The sequence below is a fragment of the Geotrypetes seraphini genome, chromosome 2, assembly GCF_902459505.1.
Source record: "Geotrypetes seraphini chromosome 2, aGeoSer1.1, whole genome shotgun sequence".
Lineage (NCBI taxonomy): Eukaryota > Metazoa > Chordata > Amphibia > Gymnophiona > Dermophiidae > Geotrypetes > Geotrypetes seraphini.
Window position 1 is genome coordinate 269,904,571 of NC_047085.1, and position 13,580 is coordinate 269,918,150.

The 13,580-nt window shown below is 41.2% G+C and overlaps 1 protein-coding gene across 7 annotated transcripts in view; it reads left to right on the forward strand.

Moving 5' to 3' along the window:
* Positions 1-13,580, forward strand: part of INVS (inversin) — a 519,828-nt gene that overhangs the window by 67,780 nt on the left and 438,468 nt on the right. For all 7 annotated transcript variants that reach the window (XM_033929645.1, XM_033929646.1, XM_033929648.1 and 4 more), the window contains exon 3: positions 3,831-3,966. In XM_033929645.1, the coding sequence (XP_033785536.1) occupies positions 3,861-3,966 (106 nt within the window). In that variant the 5' untranslated portion in view covers positions 3,831-3,860. The remainder of the gene's footprint in view (positions 1-3,830; positions 3,967-13,580) is intronic.

Below are 13,580 nucleotides of genomic sequence, written 5' to 3' on the forward strand. Positions count from 1 at the left end.
TGAAGGCGATCTACATTCAGGGAGAACAGAATTCCTTGGCGGACAAACTCAGCAGAATTCTCCAACCTCACGAGTGGACTCTCGATCCTTTAACTCTACAGTCCATCTTCGCTCAGTGGGGCACTCCTCAGATAGACCTCTTTGCAGCTCCTCACAATCACCAGCTGCCCCTCTTCTGCTCCAGACTCTACTCTCCTCACCGTCTGGCAGCGGATGCATTTCTCCTGGATTGGTCCAATCTGTTCCTGTATGCTTTCCCTCCGCTACCTCTCATGTTGCGAACCTTGTTCAAGCTCAAGAGGGAACAGGCCACCATGATTCTCATCGCTCCACGATGGCCCAGGCAACATTGGTACTCCCTTCTACTTCAACTCAGTTCCAGGGAGCCTATTCTTCTTCCATTGTTTCCTTCTCTGCTTACACAGCATCAGGAGACCCTTCTGCATCCCAAACTCCAGTCTCTGCACCTGACAGCTTGGTATCTCTCGGGCTGACTTCGAATGATACTCTGTTGTCTCAGCCCGTTCGTTCTATTCTGGATGCCTCCAGGAAACCTGCAACTCTGCAATGTTACCATCAGAAGTGGACAAGATTTTCTTCCTGGTGTCTTCTTCATCATCATAATCCTACGTCCCTTGCAGTGGAGACTTTGTTGGATTACCTTCTTTCGTTGTCTGACTCTGGCCTCAAGTCTACTTCCATCAGAGTCCACCTCAGTGCTATTGCTGCTTTTCATGAGCCAGTTCATGGGAAACTCCTTTCAGCTCATCCCTTGGTTTCCAGATTCATGCGGGATCTTTTCAATGTGAAACCACCTCTTAAAGCACCCCCTGTAGTCTGGGATCTCAATGTGGTTCTCTCCGCCTTAATGAAGCCTCCGTTTGAACCTTTGGCTACGACTCCTTTCAAGTTTCTCACTTGGAAAGTGGTCTTCCTTATTGCTCTAACCTCTGCCAGGAGGGTCAGTGAGCTACATGTACTAGTTGCGGATCCACCTTTTACAGTCTTTCATCATGACAAGGTGGTTCTGCGTACACATCCAAAGTTTCTCCCTAAGGTTGTCTCGGAATTCCATCTCAACCAATCCATTGTTCTGCCTGTCTTCTTTCCGAAACCTCACTCTCATTCTGGAGAACAGGCTCTGCATACTTTGGACTGTAAGCGGGCTCTAGCTTACTATTTAGAGCGTACTAAGCCCCACAGATCATCTCCCCAACTTTTTCTGTCCTTTGATCCGAATAAATTGGGACGTCCTGTTTCTAAACGTACGTTGTCAAATTGGCTTGCAGCGTGCATTTCATTTTGTTATGCTCAGTCCGGACTGACACTGGAAGGTTCTGTCACGGCCCATAGAGTTCGAGCTATGGCAGCATCTGTGGCTTTCCTCCGTTCCACTCCCCTTGAGGAAATCTGCAAAGCTGCTACTTGGTCCTCAGTTCATACTTTTACATCTCATTATTGTCTGGATGCATTCTCCAGACGGGATGGACACTTCGGCCAATCTGTTTTGCAAAATTTGTTTTCCTAATGGCCAACCTTCCCTCCATCCCTCTTTTTGTTAGCTTGGAGGTCACCCATCAGTCAAGAATATGCTGCCTGCTTGTCCTGGGATAAAGCACAGTTACTTACCGTAACAGGTGTTATCCAGGGACAGCAGGCAGATATTCTTGCGTCCCTCCCACCTCCCCGGGTTGGCTTCTTAGCTGGCTTATCCTAACTGGGGACCGCGCGCCTCTGTCGGGCGGGAAGGTACTCGCGCGTGCGCGGTGCGGCCTACTAGAACTTTCCAAGTTCTTAGAGTGCAATCACTCTAAAATTGTCCGTACCGGGGCTCCGTCGGTGCCGTCACCCATCAGTCAAGAAAATCTGCCTGCTGTCCCTGGATAACACCTGTTACGGTAAGTAACTGTGCTTTTTAGGATGTAGATTTTGGTTTTTGTTGATTTTCTTTGCTTATTCTGATTGATATTGTTTTGTTAATAAATTTGTGATAGTAAGGGAGAGGATAAGGTATCTGTGTTGATGGTTTTATTTTCATACTAGTCTTTAAGCCCGTTACATTAACGGGTGCTAGAGTAGATGTCTGTCTGGGTATTTTTTTCTTTGTCTCTCTCTCCTTGCATGCTGCCTGTCTGTCATTTTTTCTTTCTGTGAATCTCCCTGTGCCTCCTTCCTATGTCCATAGTGCCCCTTTCTATGTCCTTAGTGACCCCAGTGCCTCCTTCCTCCCCCTCCTCCGATGCTAGCCTGCCTTCCATTGAAAACCCCCCACCCCCTCCGTTGCCTCCCATAACCCTTCCATTGAAACCCCCCCATGCCAGCCTGCCTGCCTCCTATCCCCCTGAGCATCATATTTCCATGGAAATCCCCCCGATGCCATCCTGCGTGCCTGCCTTCCATTGAACCCCCCACCCTCCTCCAATGCCAGCCTGCCTGCCTCCCATCCCCCTTCCATCGAACCCCCCCATGCCAGTCTGCCTCCCATTCCCCTGAGCAGCATGTTTCCATGGAACCCCCCCCAAGCCATCCTGGCTGTCTGCCTTCCATTGAACCCCCCACCCCTCCTCCGATGCCAGCCTGCCTGCCTCCCTCCCATTCCCCTTCCACCTGCCTGACCCCCCCCACCGCCGCCGCCGCCACCGACCCGGCACAACCGAAACCCCCATTGACCCTCCCACCGCTACAGGGCTGACAAACCCGGCAGGAGCAGCAGTGTTGCAGGCACACTAAACGCTGCTTCGGGTCTTCTACTGGCCTGATGACATCATCAGGGAAGCGGCAGAGGAAATTAGGCCAGTAGAAGACCCGAAGCAGCGTTTAGTGTGCCTGCGACGCTGCTGCTCCTGCCAGGTTTGTCAGCCTTGTAACTGTGGGAGGGTAAACAGGGGGGTCCAGCTCCGACGCGTCGCTAGCAGCGGCTTGAAAAAAAGGAGACTGTGACGTTAAGCGCGCATGCACACTCGTGCCGTCGCGACGGAACAGGGAACACGACTTTCGAGTGCGTATGCGCACTTAACATTTTATTATTATTGATACCACTTATGTTTTCTTGTTTATGGTTGGAATGGGTCCATTAGGATCTAAGAGCAGTGGTTATATATGTTTATTTCTTTATTTATATCCCGCCTTTATTCAAGGCAGATTACAATGAAACACATGAATTAGAAATACAGACATCACTCATAAACACAGATCAACAACAAATATAAATTATTCTGTAAACATTTCAAGGCAGTTCAAGAAGTTTGTCTCAACAAATATTGTTTTAGCATCACTTTAAATGATGTTGCATTTCTCTGTGACATATTGCTATGGATTCATAATGATAAAATGATTCCCCCCAAATATGGAGGGGTATTGAATGCTACCTTGTTATCTAACTTATCCAAAACTAAGTTTATGAATCTGGGAATAGTTTGTTGAACTGATGCCGGTCATGTCTCCTGTCATCTTCTAGAATGAACCAGTAGACCTTAAGAGGAGTCACAATTTCACCTCTACAGCAAGCTGCACAGTGATTTAGGCCCCTTGTCTCTCTTTACCCCTTTCTTCCTTCCCTTAACTTAATTCTTACCTATCTCAGGTTTGCACATGCCTTTGAATTAGGTTGATACTCAGATCAGTGCTATACTTCAGACACCAGCTCCTTCACAGTGTTAAGTAGATGAAACTGAGATCCTTGCAAGGGAATGATCCCACTTTTGGAACTAATGTTCTAGTCCTTTCAGTAAAATATATAAAAAAAATACAAAAACTTTTCATTTGCAGAAGAGAAAAAATTATACAGAATTTAAAGTATTGCTGTATTATGATTACCACTGTTTTCGCAGGATGGATATGCACTAGTACCTGACAAGAGTATGACCAGTAATGAAAACAGCCATCTTAGTGGCACTTCAGTGTCATCTCAGGTGCATGCTGCTGCTGTAAATGGGAATAAGAGGACTCTGCAAAAATTGACAGCAGGTCAGTTTTCTATGATATATTGAATTTACAAAAGAAATTATACTGCCAGTTTAGATGATGGAAAAATGATAGCAAAATATTTGTTAGATACTGTAGGAGTAATTTACTAACTGTTTGTGCGAGCACCATAAACATGTATTATTTGCTACAAGGCATGCTGCATAAAACTAAGCTAGGCAACATTTACCATGTGTTAATAGTGTTAGTGCTCGTTACTTGTTAGTAAATGACCTCCTAGGTATTTAACTGTTGATTGTTATATGCTGTGTTTTTGTTTGTGTATATGTTTATTTCTGTGAAGGCAAGCTGTATACCAAGTTATACAGATAATGCAACTTCTTTCAGGGATGTCAATACAGAGTGCATGCCAAAAGTATTCTGGTATCCTTTGCAATATGATGTACCTGCTTAGCTCTGAGGTCTCTGTCAAGAATCTGGGAACCGCATTTATATCCCCTAGCTGGATAAATCCTGGGCACCAAGTTGCCATGTTGCCAAAAATTGAACCCTGGTACCTGGGATTTCATACTGTTGCTGCTAAAGGAAGAGGGAGGGATGGGTGGGTGAACAGGAGACAGAGAGGTGACAAAGCAGTTTAAAATGTCTTTGGAGTGGGAAAGGAAGCCCAGATCTTTGTTAAGCCCTGTCTGGTAGGTATAAAAATATTTCATTATTTTAATTTCAAAGGTTTTACATTCATAGATTTTCTTAAAATTCTCTCTTAGTATTCTTTTTCCAAAGTGTTGTCCGAAAAGATAAGTCCGTAGGCCATTATTGTGATGGCTTGGGGAAATCCACTCTTTATTCCAAGAATAAGCAGCATAAAATATGTTTTACTACTTAGGATCTAGCTAGGTACTTGGGACTTGGTTTGGCCACTTTTGGAAACAGGATGCTGGGCTTGATGTACCTTCGATCTGTCCCAGTATGACAATTCGTATGTTCTTATACTGTTCATTCCACCTATGTTGTTTAAGGTTTTTTTTTAACCTTGTTAATTATTTCTTACAGAGCAGAACAGAAATGTTTTAGCAGGGAAATTCCCCATTCCTCCTTATTATTTCTCTGTTGTAATGCTATTTGATTGCTTTGGTACAAACTGAAGAGGGCTCTAGAGCACTGGAGAAGGAAGAAGAGCTGAAGAATATAAATTTCATCCTTCTGCAATCAACTCATGAGTATGAGAATATCACCTATGACTCAATATGTCTCAATATGACTCAAATGTCCGTCTTCCAGAAAGAAGATTATCAAGTTATGTACTTAATCTTCCCTTATGGACTTTTTTATTTGGATGTCTCTATAACAAGATAATGGAATCAAAACAAAAATAATTTTACACTTCAAAAAATGTGAGGAACAGCAGATACAACCCTAAGCAAAAGTATAAAGGAGTGTAATCTGCATGGAGAGGCAAGTACAACTGTAGTCACTTTATTGAGGAGACTAGATGGATCATACTTGTCTTTTATATGCCCTCATTCATTATGTTACTATATGAAGAAAAGATGTAAGGAAAGAATTAAGGAGATGAGGGCTAGGGAAGTTGGTATTAAGAACATAAGAATAGCCTTACTGGGTCAGACCAATGGTCCATCAAGCCAAGTAGCCCGTTCTCATGGTAGCCAATCCAGGTCACTAGTACCTGGCCAAACCCAAAGAGTAGCAACATTCCATTCTACCGATCCAGGGCATTTGGGGGTTATTTTATAAAAGAATGCCTAGGTGAAAAGGCTGAGAAAGGTGCCTATTTTTTTTTTTCATTTTACAAAATAGGCACTCAGTACCTGCTTCAATAGCACACAAATTTGCATGCACAAATTTACACCTGCTTCAGAGGTGGTGTATATGTAAATTATTTTTTTAAACCAAGCAGCAACAAAAATAGATATTTAAGAGATAATTAATCTAGTTGTTTCAATACTTGAACATTCCAACCTCCAATAACAGAAGTTTACATTTTATTTAAATGAAACTATACTAACCAAACAATTTTTAGGAAAAGTGGCCTTACTTTGCTAACCACTTTTTCCATTCCCCCTTTCCCCACAGTCTCATCTCTTTCCCTCTCCAACACATCCCTCCCCAGCTTCAACCTACAAGTCTACATTCCAGAGAAGAGTATAGCTGAACCTTATAAATAACCTTATAGAGTCAAAATCCTTCATAACTGTAATTTATTCAGAATCAGATTTTGAGTTCTTAGGGCCAGCAATTGAATTTAGAGACCAGATCAAAAGAAAAAGCTTCCTTTGTTTGAAGATGAAATACACTTCCTTGGCTTTCCATAACATTCCATAACAAAGATGGTATAAATTTATAAATATACCTGGTGGGATAAATTCTCAAAAGGTTGCAAGAATTTAGATAGTAGGATGATTTATTTATTTATCTAAGTGGGTAACAACAAAACATACAAAACAAAATGGAATAACACAAATAACATAATCTGTTCCATGGTCCATGTGAGGGAGTGGGTGGTACATGGTCAGGTTTCCATAGGATCACTCCCTACTGAGACTGAGAGTGAGACACCTTAGGATAGATGGGAGTTATGCCTGCTGAGTCAGAGAAGAAGGGCTCAGGCAGGAAGGTAGAACATATCAGAGAGACCCCAAGGCAAGAGTTTTTCAAAGAAGTTGTGAGGGAGGCCCCAAGGCAACAGGTCTCCAAGGGAGTGGCATCTGAATGTACAGTACCTGAGGGAAGTGGCAGGGCAGAGAAGTAGCTAGAGCACAGTAGGTTCTCTGGGGTGGAAAACTATATTTAATTCTCAGGCCCTAGGAGTTATATATAGACAGTATGCTGCCAAGTTAGGAGAGGACCTTGTGGAATGTTCCTGAAAAATATGAATTTAATTTGTGTCCAGAAGGGATCTGGTGCGGCATTTTGCCACAGTGATTTGGCCTGAGAGTTATGTGCCCTCATCCTTCCTGACTCATCAGCTCGCAACTTCAGGGTCATCTTTGACTCATCTCTCTCCTTCTCTTCACTTATCCAATAGACTGCCAAAACTTGTCATTTCTTTCTCAACAACATATCTAAAATCCAACCTTACCTTTCTGAGCACACTGCTAAGACCCGCATCTACACTGTCATCACCTCTCACCTAGATTACCGCAACTTGCTTCTCACAGTTCTTCTGCTAAGTTTATAAAATTAGGGCTATTTGTATATCATCATATTTGATAAAATTATTTATTTATTTATTTTGCTGTATATCCCATCCTTCCAGAAGAGCTCAGAACGTGTTACAAGTTTATATGCATAATAAAGTGTATTTATACAAAGTGATGGCAAACATGGCATGGCAGAACATTGTCTGACAAAGATGGCAAAACATAATTAACAAAACATGGTAAAACATAATATTACGAAACATGGCATGGTGAGACTTAGCTTGGTAAACATATTTTTACAAGCATGGCTAACCTAGTATGACATGACAGTATGGCACATAGCATGATAACAATTTATCAAAAAGTATACAAGTTGAATATCCAGAACATCAAAAAAATAACCAACAAATATTCAGAATAGAGCTGCTAATAGTGGAAGGTAACAGGCTGAAAGGCAAGTAACTAACATGGAGAAAAAGACCTCAGTGTTTCAAGGAAACAACCAAGAAACTATATGTTCAGTTGTAAACTGCCATACAAAACACATCCCAGGTCAAAAAACTCCATGGAAAAGATTCATAAAGATACAGTTTAAAATACACAAATTAAACTGCAAAAAACAGCAAAAAGCTATGAAAACTTTCACTTATCTTCCATTCATCTCCCATAAGCAGTGGAATAAAATATCCGTTGCTCCAATATGGAACCAAACACACTTTTCAAAGAATGAACTCAGTATTCCCGACAGGCCCTGTTTCGCCAAGTGGCTGCGTCAGGGGAATATCTGAAAAGACAAAAAAAATAATCAATAATAGAAAATATATAGACGCTTAACGCTTTAAAAGTTAAGGTTACCTTTAGAAAGAGAGCAACAGCTTCAAAAAATCTTCCGCGGGAAAATGGCACCCCGGCATTAGTCAAAAGCTTTAAATACATAAATGCTGACATAAAGTTAATTGGGGCCTCGAGTGCTTGCCGTCCTCCTTGCCAATTAACTTTATGTCAGCATTTATGTATTTAAAGCTTTTGACTAACGCCGGGGTGCCATTTTCCCGCGGAAGATTTTTTGAAGCTATTGCTCTCTTTCTAAAGGTAACCTTAACTTTTAAAGCGTTAAGCGTCTATATATTTTCTATTATTGATTATTTTTTTTGTCTTTTCAGATATTCCCCTGACGCAGCCACTTGGCGAAACAGGGCCAGTCGGGAATACTGAGTTCATTCTTTGAAAAGTGTGTTTGGTTCCGTATTGGAGCAACTGGTATTTTATTCCACTGCTTGTGGGAGATGAATGGAAGATAAGTGCAAGTTTTCATAGCTTTTTGCTGTTTTTTGCGGTTTAATTTGTGTATTTTAAACTGTATCTTTATGAATCTTTTCCATGGAGTTTTTTGACCTGGGATGTGTTTTGTATGGCAGTTTATAACTGAACATATAGTTTCTTGGTTGTTTCCTTGAAACACTGAGGTCTTTTTCTCCATGTTAGTTACTTGCCTTTCAGCCTGTTACTTTCCACTATTAGCAGCTCTATTCTGAATATTTGTTGGTTATTTTTTTGACATAGCATGATAAAACATATCATGGTAGACATGGAATACCAAATATTGTGTAGGAGACATAATGAGAAATCATAGCATGGTAGACATAGTATGGCAAATATAATGTGGAAGATATGACATATAGTATAATAAAGTGTGAGGAAATTGTGATAGTATGACAAAATATGGCATAGTTAGAAATTTGAATTGGTGCATTCTCAGAGGGTCAAGGGAAGAGGTGCGTTTTTATTGTCTTCCTGAAGTTCAGTATAAATTCTAATGATCTTATGTGGGTGGGTAATTTGTTCCAGAGGCACGATAGGTAATGTGAATAAGATCTTTTCTGGGTGGTCTCAAGGCAGAGAGCACATCCTGAGGGCATGTGTAATTGAGTTTTCTTCTCGAGGGCATCGGGCAGAAGTTTGGAGGCCATATAAACCAGTAACATATCATGGAAGAGTTTGTAGGCCATTACTAGGCCTTTGAACATACATCATTTGTTGATCGGCAGCCAGTGGGTAGCGCGCAATGCTGGGGTGATCAGGTCTCGTATGTGAAGATTCTTTATGAGTTGAATGGCAGCATTTAGTACTCATTGTAGTTGATGGATGTTTTTTTGTGTTTTTTTTTAGTGAGCCCATTTAGGAGCATTTTGCAGTAGTCCATATGAGAGAGGATGAAGGCAGAGAGTAGTTGAGCAAAGTTCAGTTCTGAGAAGTATCATTTGATTTTCCATAGCTGCCAGAGGTACTACAATGAGGTGGATACTACTTGGGAGATATGGTCAGAGTGAAAGGTTGCTGTCAGAATCACCCCTAGGTTGCATACTTTGTGTTGGCCATCAGGGTGGCTGAATCCCAAGTGATTGATGGGCAGGTGAGTTCGAGGTTACTTCTCCGTATCCAGAGGAACTCGGTTTTCGCTGCATTTAGTTGCAGCTTGTTTTGGGTCATCCAGCTTTTTATTTCCGAGAGGCAATTGTGTAGTTTTAAGCCAATTTTTATCATTGGTCTGATATAGAGGTTGAAAAGCAGAGGGGACAGGAGGGTGCCCTGTGGTACTCCATATTTTATCGGTTTATGTTATGAAAGAATAGATCTTAGTAGGATGCTTTGGGTCCTATGACTCAGGAATGATGAGAACCACTGTAGCACTCGATTGTTGATTCCAATATTTGAGAGTCTGGTGAGGAGGCAGTGGTGATCGATGGTATCAAAGGCGGCACTGAGGTTTAGAAGGACCAATAGCCTATTGTTTCCTTTGTCTAGTATGTTACAGCAGGCATCAATAATGCCCACTAAGACCGTTTCTCTGCTATGGAATTTTCTGATTGGTAAGGGAAGAGGGTGTTCTGTCTGATGATGAAGGCCTAGAAGGGTATAGATAGAGGATTACTATACAGGTCCTGGACCTGATGGGCCGCGTGAGCGGACTGCTGGGCATGATGGACTTTTGGTCTGACCCAGTAGAGGCACTGCTTATGTTCTTAGAGTTGCAATAGTACAGTCTTTCCAAGCATCTTGGAGATGAAGGGAAGGTTGGAGACCAGTCTGTAATTGCTGGGTTCGTTCATATCCAGCGTTAGTTTTTTAAAGATCAGCCTGATGATTGCTGATTTCCAGCTTTGCGGTACCTTTCCTGATTGCAGGGAAGAATTTATTAGAGGTAGGATCAGTTTGATGAAGGCATCTTTTGTGGCCATCAAGATATTCGGTGGGCACTGGTCAAGGATGGATCCAGAAGGTCATAGCACAGTGATTGTTTTTGCTAGGTCGTCATGAGATTGTTTGATGAAGGTGTCTTTTGTGGCCATCAAGAGATTCAGTGGACACTGGTCAAGGATGGATCCAGAAGGTCATAGCACAGTGATTGTTTTTGCAAGGTCATCATGAGATGGTTTGATGAAGGTGTCTTTTGTGGCTATCAAGAGATTCGGTGGGCACTGGTCAAGGATGGATCCAGAGGGTCATAGCACAGTGATTGTTTTTGCTAGGTCGTCATGAGATGCCGGTTCAAAATGATTGAGGGTTTTGGTTCTGGGTTCTCTCGGGGGGAGGGTCTGGGTGTTTGCTGGGCTTGGAGGTGTTGAATCAAGATTTATGTGTATGCGATTGATTTTTTTTCTTGGAAGTAGATGGAGAGGGTTTCACTGTTGAAGATGGTTTGTAGGTGTTTTGATTTCCTTGTGAGACCGTGAGCAAGTTTTTTTTGCCAGTGTGAAGGGTTCCTTGATCTGTTTGAAAATTTCTGTAGGAGATTACAATAGTAGGTCTTTTTGCATCATGGATTGATAGTTTGTACTCATGTAGTATTTTTTTCCAATGGGCTTTTGTCCTTTTTATCTTTGGATTTACACCAATTTCTTTTGACTTACACTGCTACTTCTGTTCCACCCAAACTACATCCCCAAGAATGCCTTGCTATGCTATGATCTGTTTAAAAACAATGCCAAATCTTTTGGTGCACATATTTTATATTGCAATAAAGCTACACTAATAAAAAGGAATAATGATGAATAAATTATAATCCTAACTGAATCATAGTTAACTTCAATTATCATCTAATATGAGATGATGCCCAGACCACAACCAAAAAGTGTTCAAATTAAAGTGAGGTTGTTTGGATGGACCATCATCTCAAGCGTTTGTCCTGCCACTCGCCGTTCAGATAGTAAATCATTGTAGATGTAATTTTAAATTAAAAAAATGAACCACTTAGCTGTATGCCTTTGGTGGGAGCAATTTCGGATGGTCCAGACCAAAACAGCCATAAATAACTGTGAAACTGATATACTGTATACAGAGTCCTGAAACTGCAACAAACGAGTCTCTCTCCCTACTTGAGTTTCGCTAGATAGCTGCTGGATAATTTTTTGATTTAAAATTACATCTATGATGATTTACTATCTGAACGGCGGGTGGCAGGACAAACGTTTGCGATGATGATCCATCCAAACAATCTTATTGGTTCACTTTAATTTGAACACTTTTTGGTTGTACTCTGAACACCGTCATATATTAGATGTTAACTGTGATTCAGTTAGGATTGATTGCACATATTTTATATACCGGTACATATCCATAGCCACACAAATGTATAAAAGGAATTTTCTGCATGTAAAGTATGTTTTATACATGGACAGATATCTATAAAATTATCCCCATATGAACCTTTAACTGGGCAAACTTGAGGAAATATCATTTTTGCTGTTCTTTGCTTTCTTTATTTACTATGTTACGGGCAGAAGCACTATATCCCTTTATTGTGTGAAACTAAGGACTTCAAATTGCAGCACTCCTGAAAACAGGTTCACAGGGCATTTTTTTAAGCTTTTCTCTTCACTGATCTAGTTAGAGATTCCAAGTTGCAGCTCTCTTGGGTGCAGGCTAATGATGAGTGTTGGGAAGAGCAATGTATCACAGACTTTAATGTGGGAGGATCCTAGGAATAGGATTTTACAAGAAGAAATAGATTTATGTTCAAGAAATGTTATTGCCAAACAAATTACAAAGGCTCTAGTTTTCACTAGGACCAATATGACAGCTAGAACTCTGTATTACATATATTGTCAAAGTGATACATAAAGTGATAAAAGGAAATAACTTAAAAGCATAAATGTGAAATAACAAGCATAATTATTGGGTTTTGATGATGTTTACTGTTATTTCTTTTCATACTATGTTTCTGATCTGGTAGCAGGATACAATGTATTTTGCAACTTTAAATGCTATTTTTTTAGCATCCCCTGAGACTTATACAAAGGATTTCCTATTTATTTTCTCTCTAGCAGCATCTTGTTTTTCTGGTGGCTCACAGGGCATAAAGCCCTCATATATGGGGTGATGTTATCTGATAGAGCCGAAGGTGGAGCTGTCAACTTAAAGCTTAAAGCTTCCTGAAAATTCTCAGTGCAATATTTTTCCCATTAAAGCATGCATTACATTACATTACATTAGGGATTTCTAGTCCGCCATTACCTTGCAGTTCAAGGCGGATTACAAAAGAATTATTCAAGATGTATTACAATAAGAACTTACAAAAAAAAAGAAAAAAATTGGTCATTTTCAAAAAGAGTAAGAAATGGGTAAGGTCATTTGTTTGGGGTAGTTGGCTTTAGTGAGACGTGGAGTTTGAGACTTGCGGTATTATTTCTTTTTTCAGAGTTTTCTTGAAGAGTATGGTCTTTATCGTTAAATATATTTTATTGAGCACAACAATCAGAATCAAAAGCAGAAAACAACAATGTAGCTCACCCACCCTCCCCCTCTCACTGATGCCAAACAAAGTGAGGTAAATAAGAGAATAATATCCAGTACCCTAGCAGTTCAGAATGCGACTACGAGCCACCAGAGATAATGTAGACCAAAAAGGCTCCCAAATTCGTTGAAAGGCCCGTCCAGGCAAAGAAGAAATGTCCTGAACACCTCTCCGTTCCCAAGAAAGCAACGTAATCATGTGACTACACCAAAGGGAATAGTCAGGAGCCTCCGCCTCCATCCACTTAAGCAAGATGCACTTGATAGCAATCACAGCCATCCAACGAATGAATGCAGAGGCTCCAGGCCGATGAGGATGAAAATGCAAGGAGGCTCCAAATAACACCAGGGCTGATCTCCGAACTGTAATGTTCCAGATGTCATCCACAAAAAGAAAAACAGCGCCCCAAAAGGTCTGTATGGATGAACAAGACCAAAACATGTGACCAAGACCAGCATCCGGAGCACCACAGCGCCGGCAGTCCGCAGTCGGGCAGAGCCCCGCCAGAAAAGCTCTCCGAGGAGAAATATATAGGCGGAGAGTCAAGTTAAAGTGTTGTTCCCAAAAGATAGCATATTTACTATACAAAGGCAGTTTTTTAATAGCATTCAAAATTACTTCATCAGAAAATTCCACATTCAAATCTCCCACCCATGCATCCCGCAATTTCAGACAATCAAGCATAGGGGATTCGTCTTTCA